This window comes from Conger conger, chromosome 2 (assembly GCF_963514075.1).
Source record: "Conger conger chromosome 2, fConCon1.1, whole genome shotgun sequence".
Taxonomy (NCBI): domain Eukaryota; kingdom Metazoa; phylum Chordata; class Actinopteri; order Anguilliformes; family Congridae; genus Conger; species Conger conger.
Genome location: NC_083761.1, coordinates 45,016,737 through 45,031,358, shown reverse-complemented (window position 1 = coordinate 45,031,358; position 14,622 = coordinate 45,016,737). Strand labels below are relative to the sequence as shown.

At 42.9% G+C, this 14,622-nt stretch overlaps 1 protein-coding gene across 3 annotated transcripts in view; it reads right to left on the bottom strand.

The window, feature by feature from the left end:
* Window positions 1–1,197: 1,197 nt before the first annotated feature.
* mylk5 (myosin, light chain kinase 5) overlaps window positions 1,198–14,622 on the bottom strand; it is a 39,067-nt gene continuing 25,642 nt past the window's right edge. Inside the window, exons 11-23 of one of the 3 annotated variants that reach the window (XM_061232332.1) lie at window positions 13,834–13,869; window positions 11,521–11,648; window positions 10,912–11,065; window positions 9,712–10,023; window positions 8,715–8,811; window positions 7,810–8,013; window positions 6,835–7,052; window positions 4,805–4,928; window positions 3,822–3,971; window positions 3,397–3,526; window positions 3,191–3,281; window positions 2,626–2,766; window positions 1,198–1,794 (exon numbers count right to left, since the gene is read on the bottom strand). In XM_061232332.1, coding sequence (XP_061088316.1) covers window positions 1,583–1,794; window positions 2,626–2,766; window positions 3,191–3,281; window positions 3,397–3,526; window positions 3,822–3,971; window positions 4,805–4,928; window positions 6,835–7,052; window positions 7,810–8,013; window positions 8,715–8,811; window positions 9,712–10,023; window positions 10,912–11,065; window positions 11,521–11,648; window positions 13,834–13,869 — 1,997 coding nt within the window. In that variant the 3' untranslated portion in view covers window positions 1,198–1,582. Of the gene's footprint in view, window positions 1,795–2,625; window positions 2,767–3,190; window positions 3,282–3,364; window positions 3,527–3,821; window positions 3,972–4,804; window positions 4,929–6,834; window positions 7,053–7,809; window positions 8,014–8,714; window positions 8,812–9,711; window positions 10,024–10,911; window positions 11,066–11,520; window positions 11,649–13,833; window positions 13,870–14,622 lie in introns of those variants that run through there. The other 2 variants (XM_061232333.1, XR_009708093.1) reach the window with 2 other exon arrangements.

Here is a 14,622-nt window from a genome sequence, read left to right as displayed (position 1 = left end):
TGGATTACGTTCTTGATCTACGCTCTGTTCACAAAGTCTACCATAGTCTACTTATCCATGAGTCTACGGTTTCTGTCCTGCATGCTGACATGGTGGACAGCACCTTTCCCTTCTTGACACCAGTCTCCATAACAATGTATTGTATGTATTAACGTCTTTTGTCTACCTGTTGATTATTGACATGCGCTACCACAGTATTCTCTGTATATATTATATTTATCTTGTACATATTGTGTATATTTTGTCTGACATGTGATCACTGTAGCCTTCCACTCTTAACCATCATTGCTTGTGTCACAAACACACCACTTCAGAACACACCTCCATTCCTACTTCCAGTATACGGGTGCAGATTGCTTGTGTCTTGGGGTCAACAAGTCTATATATAATAAAAAAAGTAAAGAAAATAAATAAAACCAATACAAACTCTTTGGAAGGTTGGCACAGACACATTAAGTTTCCCAAACCTCATTAGAATTATGAATGCAAGAGTGCTATGGTGAGATGAGACGTTTTTGCCATACACACCATCAACATGTTTGGCCGCAAAATGGACTGCATACAAGGAGAAGCACCTCATACCTACGGCCAAATATGGTGGTCGGTCATTGATGTTTTGCACAATTAATTACAGTTAAAGTACTAGGAAATTTTGGCAGAAAATCTGATTGCCTCTGCGAGGACACCGAGTCTTGGTTGTAAGTAGATTGTTCAGCAGGACAAAGACTCCAAGCATACGTACATTAAAATCCACACAAAAATGGTGTGGACCACAACCATCTCAGTCTCCAGACTTAAATCCCATGAAACACCTGTGGTCTGAACTGAAGAGGATATCAATGATTCTGAAAATATCTACATGGAGGAATGGTCAAATGGTCAGAATGCACCATCTAACCTTATTCCAAATGATAGGAAAAGACTCACTGCTGTCATCTTTGCCAGGGGTGTTTGCACAAAGTATAAAACCAGGGGTGCCAATAATTGTGGAACCTGTTTTCTGGGAGAAATCATTTTTCCATTTGAAAATGTAAGACTTTGGTTGATTCGCTTGGATAATTAATAAAGTTTACAGCATGATTTGTGCATATTTATCAAGGGGGCCCACTGTATCAAATAGCCACCTTTTAAATTGACACCTTTTAAGTCATATTACCTGTAGAACACAACTGATTGTAAAATTACAGAAACATGCCATTACACAAATACATTTTATTATTATTATTACACAAGTTATTGGTTACATATTTAAAATTCTTTGGAACATACATCAAGCTTGCAAGGAAAGAAAGTTGCTTCAGACTTTGCATGAATCATAGGTGAAAGATAAAAGCGAATAAATATGCATGTAAACTTGTGCGGTGTGAGTTCAACTGAAAAAACACTGTGGAAAGTTACCATCCCACCATCCTATGTGGTCTGAATGGAATTCCACAGAAATCACAACTCTGGAATGCCTGGACTACGTGTGCTAATATCCTACGGTCTGTGTGTGAATGTCCATGGGCATGCAAGAGCCTAGCCGTCTGTGTGTCTGTGTGTGTGAGCCCATGTCCATTTGTCTGTGTATGCAACCACTTTCTTAAAGCCTCCCAGTCACTGTGAGTTTGCATGAGCACAATGCCTCCCCAAGGCTGTTGGTGGCTTTGCAGGTGTAGACCCCAGAGTCTGCCGCCCTCACATTAGACAGGACCAGGGTGCAGCGGCCATTTTCCTCATAGTCGATCTGCACACAGGAGGACTCCTCCACAGGCTCCTCTCCCCGTAACCACAGAACCTCAGGGTCAGGATACCCTGTTTTGGAAAGTCCAAGGTGGGTAGGAGAGGGGAAGCCAGTCAGAATAAACCACATTAAAATATTTCAGATAATGAATGAGAAACTCTTCACATCAGCAAATATATATTCTTCTGAAGAATTCATTTTCACATGCATTTCTTGACCCTTTCAGTCCCAAGAGTGTTATACGGCGCTCAAACAAAACTACCGTGAAATCCCAATTTATCCCCGTCCCTAAGACTATTGTTTTCAGCCCCTATTAAAACCCCACTAATTACTCAACTTTCTGAATTCTCAACCAAAGCCAAAAGCCCTTTGGATGAATTTGGATGAAGCCACTTCACATTTGGCTTGGGACTAAAAGAGTTCATTTGAAATCACACATGCCATTTTCTGGGTTGTGTTGCTTGGAATATGCTGTTGTGGAACACAAAGGCAGGCGGTGGTAAGAAGAGACAGGGGTTACCCCGACATTATCTTCACACTTGGTTATGGTCTTTTAAAGATATTGTCATGATGAAAAGGTCAGCAGGTACAGTCAATAAAGCTAGGGCTATTACTTTCTGGAAAGGGACTAAGGGAAATAATGAGATTTCTTGGTAAATATATGAATCGGATTCAACATACATCATTGAGACCACCTTCTTTTGCTGCCATTGCTTGTTTTTTTTTAAATGAATGATGTGTGTACATAGATGGGAGGGCTTGTTACTTCAAAACTGAACTGTCACTTCATATAAACATACATATTTAATCAAAAGGAAAAGGCAGAACTATTGGCCAGCAGAGGTCACTAGAGGGAGGGAAACCTCTGGTCAGAGAGAGGCGCTGGAACGGATGCACTGTACCCTGTATATGGCAGGGGAACTGGACTGTGGCACCCTGTGGCTGGGTCTGGTCCTTCAGGGCCTGGGAGAACCGTGGCTCACACTGTAGCTGCTCCTCCAGAGACTGCAAGGCTTGCTCTGCCTCCGGAGTCAGGGTCGAGTCTGCGTGCAGAGAACACGACACCCTCAATGAAAACCACAGCAATGGTGTGGGGCAGGTCACAGCATGCAGACATGGCCCATGTCTGAAAACTACCTCATCTATAGTCTGATCTTAAGTTAAGCCTGATGCATGCTTGATTTTTTAGCCTCTGCACGGAGGGGCTGGCAGAGGGTCCGTACGGAGCAAAAACATCCAAAAAAGTGTAACCGTACAGCATGCTCCGTATTGATCCATTGTCTCTGTAGCGTGCTAATGGACTGAACGGTTGGAACCATGAAGGCAAGCACCGTACAGAGTCTCCGGGCAGTATCGTACGGCCCCTCCATAAGGAGGTTTGATCAAGCATCAGGCTTTAAGTACTTCAGTTCTGTGAAATGTAGGAAGGAAGAGAGGCAGGACACTACAGAGTATTCAGGGCCTTACCTTCTCCAGGGCTGGCAGGGGAGTCAGTCACATCTGATTTATTGGACAGGAGAGCCATCCTCTTCAGTGCCAGCAGAGCCTTCCCCGTTTTCTGGGGAAGAGAAGAAACGGGTATGGAGATAGGACCACGGACGTGGGTGGGAATATCGCAGATGTGCCAATATATCCAGACACCTTTTGAGACAAGCCAGCCAAAGCCTTTGTACCTTCCACTTCTGTTTGGCCAGGAACTTCTTCATCTTCTCCTTGGACAGAGACTTGGTAGAGCGGGGGTCTGCTGACACAAAGGCAGCCATCCAGGGGTGGGCCATGGCTTTTTCACAAGACAGCCGTTGCCTATAAAATAAAGTTTCTTATTTAGCCAAAGCATTTATCCAAAGCAACTTACAGTTCATTAATTAAGACCAAGCAGGGGATAATCCCCCCTGCAGCAAAGCAGGGTTAAGGGCCTGTTGCGCCTCAAGGGCGCAACAGCTGTGTGGATCTTATCGTGGCTACACCGGGGCTTGAGCCACCAAACTTTCATGTACCTTAGCCACAAGGCTACAGGCTGTTCCTACTGGCTGCCCCCGATTGAACAGCTCGTAACAGCAGGGAACAGGAAACGGCTCTATTGAGTCTGCACACTGACCTCATATCTTTCTTCAACAGGCCGCTGATGAAGTCCTTGGCCTGGTCAGTGATCTCCTCGAAGCTCTCCTCAAACTCCCACTGTGCTGCAGTAACCAGGGCCAGAGTCTCGTCGTCACTGTTTCCCTGGAATGGCGACTCACCGCTCAGGCTGAGAGAGTGAGTGAGAGTGAGAGAATGAGTATGAGTATGAGACAAAACCTAATGGCCTCCATCTGACCACAAGTGCTGTCTAGAGGGTGAAAACTGACCTGTCTTTGCAAGTGCCTCATGTCATGGAAAAATCACATTAAATCTTTTCACTTTCAGGATGTAAAACCGTTTTTCCAGTTAAATATTTTTTTCATCAAATATCCTCAAACACATTTCCACGCATTAATTTCATTATGATTTGCGAATAACCCCCATTTCCCTTGTGAAGGTAAAAAGTACACAATTATAATTTTTGAATGTCATACATTTCTTCATTTTAATTCATGTATTGCACCAAGGCTGAAATGGAAGCTGGAGATGCAAGAGGTTTGGAGCCTATTGCCTACCAGGCAGCCCACCAGCCACAGACTATAAAATCTCCCAACAGCCTTTCCCCACACGGCCATTTTCCCTGTTTAGCAGATCAGATGCATTATTTCAGCCTGCGCTCACAGCTCAAGGATTTAGAAGCCGTCGCATAGCTAACCATTTCCCACATGTAGTCACTGTACCAGTAAAAATAACATTCTCCTTCATGGCTTCAAATATGGTACTTTTGATCAATTACATTCAAATTCCATCCAAGTTCCCACGAAGCAAAGGGAAATAGTGGTCCATTTGAGCCACTGAGAAACTGCATACTTAGTATACTACTAATACTGAATTTCATAGAAAATAAGTCAGGAATTACATACGAGTAATATGCTAGCATGCGGTTTTGAATACAGCCTAAGATTTCCTACTGCCAGGTATGTCAGTGCCAAATACAAGGCAAAGTTGTGAGGCACTTACAGGATGTAACAGATGACTCCAATACTCCACATGTCTGTGGCCGGACCCACTGGCTCAAAGCTGATGACCTCTGGTGCCACAAACTCTGGTGTCCCATGCATCACCATGAGTGGAGTGTTGGGGTCTGCACAACAAAGAACCAGAGAGGACAGTCAATGCATTCATGAAAAGGAGGCAACAGAACCAAGTCAGGCTGACCTGATTAAATGAGCAATACCAATTGGCTTAAGGAGCAAATGATTGCATTTAAAGTGCTAAAAATGTTCAGATTCTCATTGGTTCTGAAAGAAATATGGTTACAATATATCCCAAGTACTGGAGTGTAGGTATGAGCAGAGTTGCTTGGTTCTACACAAATTGACATTTTGTGCCTCCAAAATAAATACATTTGTAAATAAAAAAACAAGAACATTGTTGCATCACAAAGGTTGTTCCGCCCTCAATTTTCTTCTTTTTCTAGCCTTGTAGAAACTGGTTATTTCCTGGGAACCCAACATGTTAATCTGAAATGTCATTCACATCATAAGGTGCATGCAGCACTTTGTTAAAAAGAAATGAGGCAGGAGTTCTACCATTAAACCACCATTTTTAATCGATTCTTGATTAACAGTGCCAGTGTGACGATTACACATTGGCAATTAATTAAAGCTTTCTTTACCAAGTCTCATTCAATAATGTAATCATGCAATTTTAGAAAAATATAAATATCCTTTTCTTAAAATGCATTTGATGATTACAAAAAAATAAATAAATGCACCATTAGCGCTTGCATTAGCATTTTAGTACATGGTGAAATAAAGGTTTGTGAATAGGTCAGTTCCTTTCATGGTTTCAGACACTGTCCAAATTAGATTTGTAGAGCTTTACAGTATAAACATTCCCTGAATGCGGGTATGGAGAATGCATTTACTGTAATCACAAGTTCGGATGATGCTTAGATAGGAGAAAAGGCTCTACAAATTTGTGATTCTAGGGTAATTCTACTACAAAGTTCTGGGCACAATGAGCGGCATCACTACTGTTTCAGCTGGGCAATTGTTGGACTGTTAACCGAAGTAATCAGGAACATGTTGACTACAAAGATGGGTTACATTGTTCCATTTCTGTTCCTCTGCCGTCACTGCAAAGGACACTACTGTGAGGCATGGCATTTAGACACAATGAGGCACATACTCTAATGCAGGGATGAGAAGAGAGGCCTGTATCCGTTTCTGGATTTCATGTCAAACTGCACTCATTTGATTATCCAGATCATTTAGGGGAGCTGATACTATGGTAAAAAATTTTCATCAAGACAAACACGGTTTTGTATTCGTATTCGCTTCACTGTGGTCTGACGGTTTACCAATGCTGAAACACATGACAGCTACAACAAGAGCAAATTGGGGAGGAGGGGCAGGAATAGAGTTCCACACCCCTGCAGTAATGGGTATAATTACTCCAATTATTTTTCCCCCCATCCAATCAGTAACAAGAAAAAGATGCCATGGCCATGCACACACCCAATCCTGTTTACATTCCACCCTGTCAAGATAGTCTGTTGCATACATGCTGAAGGGGACATGAATGCATGCAACAGAACATTCAGATTGAAAAGATTCAACTTTCACTAATCGGGAGTTCCAGAGAAAACAAATTTCACCTTCACTGTACCGCACAGCTGATGAAAATGAGTTAAATATGATGGCAGTAGGGGAGACCGGGTAACACTCATAGGTTTTAGCTTAATTAAAAAATATATGCACATATTAGAGCAAATCATTTTCACTCAGAAAGATGCAGCATGTCTTTGCTATGACTATAGACCATCAGAACAGTTCTAGGGCATTCCTGCCAATTACAGTTGTCGAATTGAAACTGTTCCAACATGCCCCGACTACACAGAAAATTTAAACATGCATATGAGAACATTAATATGTAACGAACGTCCCAGAAGAAATGGATAAGAGCGAGTGCTAAAAAGGACCAAATAAATACATGGTACAATATACATGGAATATAGAATGTTACATCAAAAGCACCATACTCACCCAGCTTGCTGGCCAGGCCAAAGTCGATGATTTTGATGAGGGACCCGGTTGTATTCATGCACACAATGTTCTCTGGTTTGAGGTCCAGGTGCACAATGTCCTGCTGGTGCATGTATTGCGCACCTTCCAGGATCTGCTGCATGTATTGCACAGACGTAGGCTCCGTGTGCTCAAAGTTCTCATCCACAATGCGTTCGAACAGCTCCCCACCGGCAATGCTGCAGACACAGAGGGTCAATGTCAGTGTACCCAGCTGGAGATTAAAACATCCATAGAAAGTTAGCCTTATTCCCAAAACATCTGCTTTGCTCTTCCCTCTAACACAGACATTAGAAATAGGACACAATGGGCCTCATGCAAGAACCACTCGTAATAACAAACATTCTTCAATCGCTTAAATCTCTTAAAATTAGTGATTTAAGAGAACTTGGTGCATTCACCCATTTTCTCTCATTCCAATTTTTTCTTATTTCTTAGGTAGGAAGAAATTACGAGTGGTGCCGACCTGCCAAACAAATTGTGTAAACAGCCTTGCAGTGCATGTCATTGCAGCTCACCTGGCACACAGAACTTCCAAACTAGGCATTGCAGATATGCATCAAGATTCAACAACTACATCGCTTATTTCTCTCCTCTTGTTTTCATAAACGCATTTTAGTGCACCATTTAGGAGAAAGAGAAAGTCCACCATATTATGTTTTGCCAAAAAGGAATGAACCACACTAGTGAAACAAGTCATCCCTAGTCCTTGTTAATCCTGTTGGCCATCTAACGGAAACAACCTACAGCACCGCATATACTGTATTCTTCATTTAGGACAGTTCTCTTAACTTAGTGCGTTTCTTGAATCCAACGTGGCACACTCGTATGAGCTAAAAAAGGAGGGAGGAATTTATAAGAACATGATTATGTTCTTGCATGAGGCCCAATGCTCCTACACTGGCAGGAAAAGAAGCCCATGGACAAGGAACTCACTACTCCATGACCATGACGATCTGAGAGCGACAGTCGTAGGCCCCCAGGCACTGCACCAGCTTTGGGTGGTGGAGATGGTTCATCAGCTCGATCTCATTGCGTGCCGCGGCCTTGTCTTTGGATCCACGGGCCTTGTAGAACTTCCCAGCACACACCCGGCCGGTCTCCTTATGGGTCAGCCGGAACACCTGCCCAAACTTCCCTCTGAAAGGACAAGCGGTGCAGTTTGGCCATAAATAAGGCAGTATCTAGGGCCATGCAAACCAGCATGATTTCCTGCACTTCCTATAAGCCCTATTCACTGCACAACCACACACCCCCAGCTGCTGTTCTCTTGAGCAAGGTTCTCCATTTACACAAGCCTTTGAATATGTAAAAAGCTCTGGAATATAATAATGCAACAGGTAAATGTCCTCTTGGATTAAAGGGAGCATGGCCCTGTCGACGAGCATTTGACTGCTTCCCAATGTAGGCACTACAGGATACTGTTGAACAAACACTGCATAACACGTCGGTTCAATCATTGCTTGACAAGTTTGAGGCTACGTGTCATACAACATGAGCAAGCTAGAGTTTGAATGCTAGCAGAGCAGCTAATGGTGTTAATTTACAGGTAGTTTGCTTCTGTTCCAAATGGAAAATGTGTGCATAAAGAAGCGCTGAACCCGCTGACATTAGAAACTGCTGCGGCGCCATCTGCTCCAGGGTATGACAATGTCATTAAACAGAAACCTGAGCAGAACCACATCTTACTTAATAAAAATCTGGCAAACTGTTCTATAATATTGCATTAACATCATTGCCATTTTATGGTTCTTTTTGTTCATGCAACAAAAAAGCCCTACTAAAAGTGTCCTCCTCTGATAAACCACACAGTCACAGTTCCAATCATGAAGTGCACTTACACCCCCAGCTTCTCCAGCACAGTGTAGTGGTCCGTCACTTTGTTGGTGGTGTTGATTGTGATGTCCGCATACTCCTGCGGCTCTTCCACCACCCCTCCTAGAAAGCACACATTAAAGCACAGGTGTCAAACTCCAGTCCTGGAGAGCCGTAGTGTCTACTGGTTTTTGGGGTGTTCTGGGTTCATTCAAGTCATTGATTGGTTAAAGTATCCACACGCCTTGTTCTCAAGGCCTTAATTGGCCTAGACACTGCGGCCCCCTGGAGATTCAGTTTGACACCCCTGCATTAAAGCATATTGCCATAAATCAGCAACCTACACGCAGCTGAATTATAATAGTCTAACTATACAAAACTTAGATAAAACAATAAAACAATGCATGCATGTACGCACACCATTTCCCAAAGCCACACTTAACTAAAAGCCAAGCTGTTCCTGATCCACATGGCACTAGTTTGCACACTACACAATGGGTACGCAAGGGCCGATCCGTTTCAGGATTTTGTTGACTCAATGATATGTTATCGGACATATGTATGAGTACTGACTACAGCTGCGGACTGCAAGGGTATCCTAAAGATTTTACTGTCCTCAAGTACAGGCTTGAACCAGGGTAATTAATTGAGAGAGCGGTCAGCAAATTAAAAACAAGGCAATTGGTTGGAATAAAAACCAGTACGCAGGTCCCTTGAGGACCAGAGTTGTGCACCCTGGATCTACACAAGTCATCTTCATTCCTGGGCCTGGAGAGCAGCAGGGTTTGCTGGTTTTTGTTTCTGCCTTAATGGCAGCAAGAACTAACGGAATTAACGGTGTAAACAACTGCTTTCATTGATCAATTAAGTGCCGAGTAGCAACAAACGCCAGTACACCCTGCGGCTCTCCAGGACCAGGAATGAAGACCACTGATCCATGCTAAGAATACATCTCTCATCAGGAAGCATACAAATGTTTCTATAATCAAAAAGGAGAATTAAAACACGGAGTTGGCCACTAACCCTTGGTGTCCATCTTGATGGTGTCCGACTCCTGGCTGGGTTCGCTGACTCCGACAGCGTTGTAGGCCCTCACCCGGAAGCGGTACTCCCCTTGGGACTCCAAACCTGAGCGCACGCGGTAAGAGGTGCTTCTACACCGGCCGGTCACCTCTCTCCAGTCCTCTGGCTTTCCGGGGCCTTCTCTCTTCACCTCCACCACGTAGCCCGTAACAGCACTTCCCCCGTCGTAGCAAGGCCCTGACCAGGACAGGACCAAAGAGCTGGTTGAGAGCTGGGAGACGACAGGACAGGACGCTGGGGGCTGGGGGTGGTCTAGGGAAAGGAACAGGAACACGCCAGTAAAACAAAGGTCTTCCTTTGCATTAAGCAAACTTTAACCCTGTAGTTCCCAGTTTCAAAAACAGGCAGCCCTGTGGAGAAAAGGAGGCTGCGGTTATAACATTATACTCCATAGTTCAGTGGTTCACAACAAGGGCCGATCAGTTTCAAGATTGTGCCAACGTCTGCTCATTTTTTTAACTCACCTCAATCATATCTTGATCTGACATTTGTATTGGCACCAGCTACAGCCACAGGTTGCAAGTGTGTCCTAAAGATTTTACTGTGCTCAAGTACAGGAGTGAACAAGCCTAGTTTATAGGGCAGTTAGAAAACTAAGGTAACTGCTTGGAACAAAAACCAGTATGCAGACAAGCCCACCAGGATCGGAGTTGTGCACCACTGCCATAGTGGATCCCTCAGAATGCTGCATAGAAAACCAGACATCTCAGCAGGTTCTACCTTCCCACTGATGATATTTACACAATAAAAATGTCAATATTTGAGGAATAAAGCCCCGGAAAAGCCATTACAAATAAGTTACAGGCATCTCCCCCTTCATCTGGCTGTGGTTGATCATGGCTGCAGGTATTTCCTACCAACAAAAAGCCATCCAGGAGTTATGCCCTCACCCTTTGTAAAAGGTAAACACCAATCTGTGATCATTGCTTGACGATGAGATCTATTCCATTCAATTCAACTGAAAGGCACTGTGGATTAGTATAGGTAGGTAAGGTTCTCCTATGACTATGAGGCACTGTGGATTGGTATAGGTAGGTAAGGTTCACCTATGACTGTGAGGTGCTGTGGATTGGTATAGCTAGTTAAGGTTCACCTATGACTGTGAGGTGCCGTGGATTGGTATAGGCAGGTAAGGTTCACCTATGACTGTGAGGTTTATGCTGTGTTGGGAGGAGCCTCTGCGGTTCCGCACCACGATGGTGTAGCTGCCCGCGTCGTCAGGATGGGCTTCCGAAATCAGCAGCCTGCTGCCCCGATCACTGCTCTCCACTTCAGTCCGGGAGCTGTTCACTACCTACAGAGACAGGGAAGAGGAGAGAGACGGGAAAAGAGGAATGGGAGAGATAATAGAGGGGGATGGAAATAAGAAGAGGGAGTAAGCAGTGGACAGTAATATGGCATTGGGGAGAGAGAGATAAGGCAGGGCTGCCCAAACCTTTTCCTGAATCATAATTTAGTACAGCTAATTCAACTAAATAAGCAGCTCAATAAGATATCTAGCTGAGAATGAGGTGTGCTTTGTTCTGGTTGGAGTGAAAGCCTACAGGATTGTAGATCTCCAGTAACAGGGTAGAGCAGCTGTAATATAAGGAGTTATGGAGCGAGAGATCAGAGTTTAGGGAGAGACTGAGCTAAGGAAATGGGTAGGGTGAGAGGCAGTGAGCACGGCAGAGGAAGAGGGTCTGATTCAGAGGCGTGAGTGTCCCTCGGGCCTGTCCCTCAGGCCTGGGCTGTCTGCAGAGGAGATACCTGCTGTTTGTTATGGATCCAGCAAGAGGCCACGCGGAAGCTGCTGCTGAAGGAACACTCCAACTGGGCTTGCTCGCCTACTTTCACCTCCACCTGCTCCGGAGGCTCCTCAAACTGGACCGGGGGGTCTGCAAGAGACCGAGGCCGCGTTTCTGCAGTCTGCCCACACCACGTGGTCATGTGGAACAGAATGATCACGTTCAAATCGGGCTGTAGGTTCTGCCCAGAATTTCCGTAACACAGGTCTTTCCATCCATGCACTATTCAATGAACAAAGACACAACGGACTGTAGATATTGATACTGGTGTTATCTATAAGACAAGAGCTTGAAGAAATTACTGGATGGACAGTACTGAGACTTTTATTTTTGGCTTGTATGGGCAGTACATTTGATACGTCTGGTACCTGAAACTACTCTGCTCTACAATGACTGCACATTCATTCCATCGTTAGTTAGACTGCAAACTGTAAACTGCTGTTCGGGTTCTTGTCGGAGTTTGTTTTCTTAAACTGTTTGAGTCTACTTTCCAAATTAGAGCTCAGACCCTGGATTGACCCTCAGCTGTCACTGACGACCTGTCATTGGGAAAACCCAAATCTGTTGTTTGAAGTAAACTGGGTTACATGTAAAAAAATAAAATAAAATAAAAACAAGCCATAAACTTTACCATTGCTTTTCATGCAAATAATTAACCTGGTGCGCCACTGGGTGGCCAAAATTAAGTGCAGCCACCTCATAATTCCATTGGTCCTAGTTTGAACAGCTGATATTTTCACTATCTCTGCCAAAGAAGTCAAGGCCAAAAAAATGAATTGGTCATCTACAGCAGTGGGGGAGGGGCAGGGTCGGTATGTACACAGACTATCACCATTAGTAACAGATATAGAAAAGGTCAGCCATGTTGTAGGTATCAACACCATTCATTTTTGTACAAGTTATCAACATCAGCACCCATCATGGTATTTTTACAATAGAACAAACAGGCACATCCTGTATGACTAGAACTGACAGTTTTTCCCTCCACTTCTGGTGCGAAATATGAAAAATGCTCGATTCATGAACCAAGTTTGTAGAGTGTATACATTTTTAATATTGGGGCTAATGAAGAACTGCTAAAACAAGCTAAAATGTGTGTTTTAAGGGGTTAAAGATAATAGTAAGTCTGTTTTATATATAGCACAAACCTCCAGTGGATACTGCATTTCCTGAATTGCAGATATAGGCTATTTAGCCATTTAGAAGTAGAGTTAGTTTCATTATCAAAGTCATTTTATTTTAGCGTTCCTGCCCTTGAATAACCACATACTGTAGGGAACATTTACATTTGTAATTAAAATGAATGCAACTGAATCCAACTAGTCCACAATCTATTCTGGTACACAACAATATAATATTTTCAGCCCAGACATATACTGCTTTTACGTAGTACAACAGAAAATGATGGACAATTTATTACAATGCTAAATCAAGCAGGTTACAAGGAATTGCATTATAGCCTTACAAATGACAATACTTTCCTTTCAAATGGCACTGCTAATCTCTTCTACTGTATGTCATATGAGTTCTAAATTTACAGAGATAGTGGTGTCAGAACAGGATAACTATTGAAAAAATTATCCTGTGACAATTATTCAAATACAAGATTAAGTTCTATATTTCTCTCATTTGACTAGTATTACATGACAGCTAAGCATGACGATTTTTACATAAAAGGTTCACAATGATACATTCACTATGGCACATTGTGACTGTTAAAAGTATGATGTGAAAAAACCTAAACAGTTTATCTCCAGAAACAGCTCCACATTGGACTCCACACTCTTGGTACTGACAGTATGCCCTGAACACATGATATGTTGTTAAGGTTAATAAACCTTAGTGGTTAAGCAATCCAAAGTGCACACAAGGACTTGGTGTAAATATAATTAGTAATTTATAGTTCATATAAAATATAAAAAACTAAAACTAAATTCTTTTGCAAGAATGTTATCAAGAAAAGGACAGTTAAAGGGACTGGCATAAGGTTCTGATTTCAGCATGCAGCTATTGCTAAAGAGAACCAGATAATTCCATGCAATTTAAGTTGTTTTCCTCATAATTAAACCAAAGCCACAAGGCAAATACAAAAAAGGGGATTATTTCAGGATGAATTCATTCATATCCAACCAAGCAGCTATAGCAGAAAGCCAAATAAACAGATCCAGTGTACTAAAACTCAATGGAGTATGAAGCCAAGGTCTGGCAGAACTAAAGAAAAGATGGCAACCACGACCATTCCACTCATACATTTCTTGAACCCAGTGTAACTTACCTGTTCCGGAGGACGCTCTTCGCTTTGGAGTGATTGCTGTGAAGAAATGAAAGTGAGTACAAAGGTAATTTCAGACAGGTATGTAGGGAAGGGTAGAGCCTCATGACAATCAGATGCAGGAAGGAGGGCGTGTGTTAGAGAAGCTCAGAGATGTAGCTGCGTCTACCTAATGCTCCTGGCCAGAACTCATTCAATCCATCTCAGCAGAGGCTGCAGTAATACAACCTGCCACTTCCTCAATAAATTGATGCTTAATTTAAATTTAAAGTTATGTTAATTAAAATATTGTGTTATATTCAAATTCTGTCCGATTCTTAACAGATTCCCTGCTGGAGGCATAATTGGGTTCAAATTGCTGTGATTGGTTGATTAACTACAGAAGGGATTAATCAGTGAAGAATGGGGCCTCAGTATAATCAGGAACAGCTTGGGGGACAGGGGACAGGTAAACGAGCAGTGCAAAAGAGCCCATTCATCTTGCATGCAACCAGCAGTTTGTTTTTATTTGTTTCTACACACATTCACTGATATGTACATCCTCAGAGAATTCAGAAGGCAAAGGAAATAAAACAAAGCAGCTAAGTGAGAGTGGGTATTATGTGGCTGAGTCATATCAACAGTGTCGTGAATCATTTCTGACAACACACAGAACTGCAGGACTTTACATTACATTACATTACACTTGGGCTGAATTACTACTAATGAGCAAGCAGTGTTTTTTTGTGCAAGCAAGAATTGTATTGTGGGAGTAATGGTGACACGCATAATTACTCTTTCAATCTGGGCTTC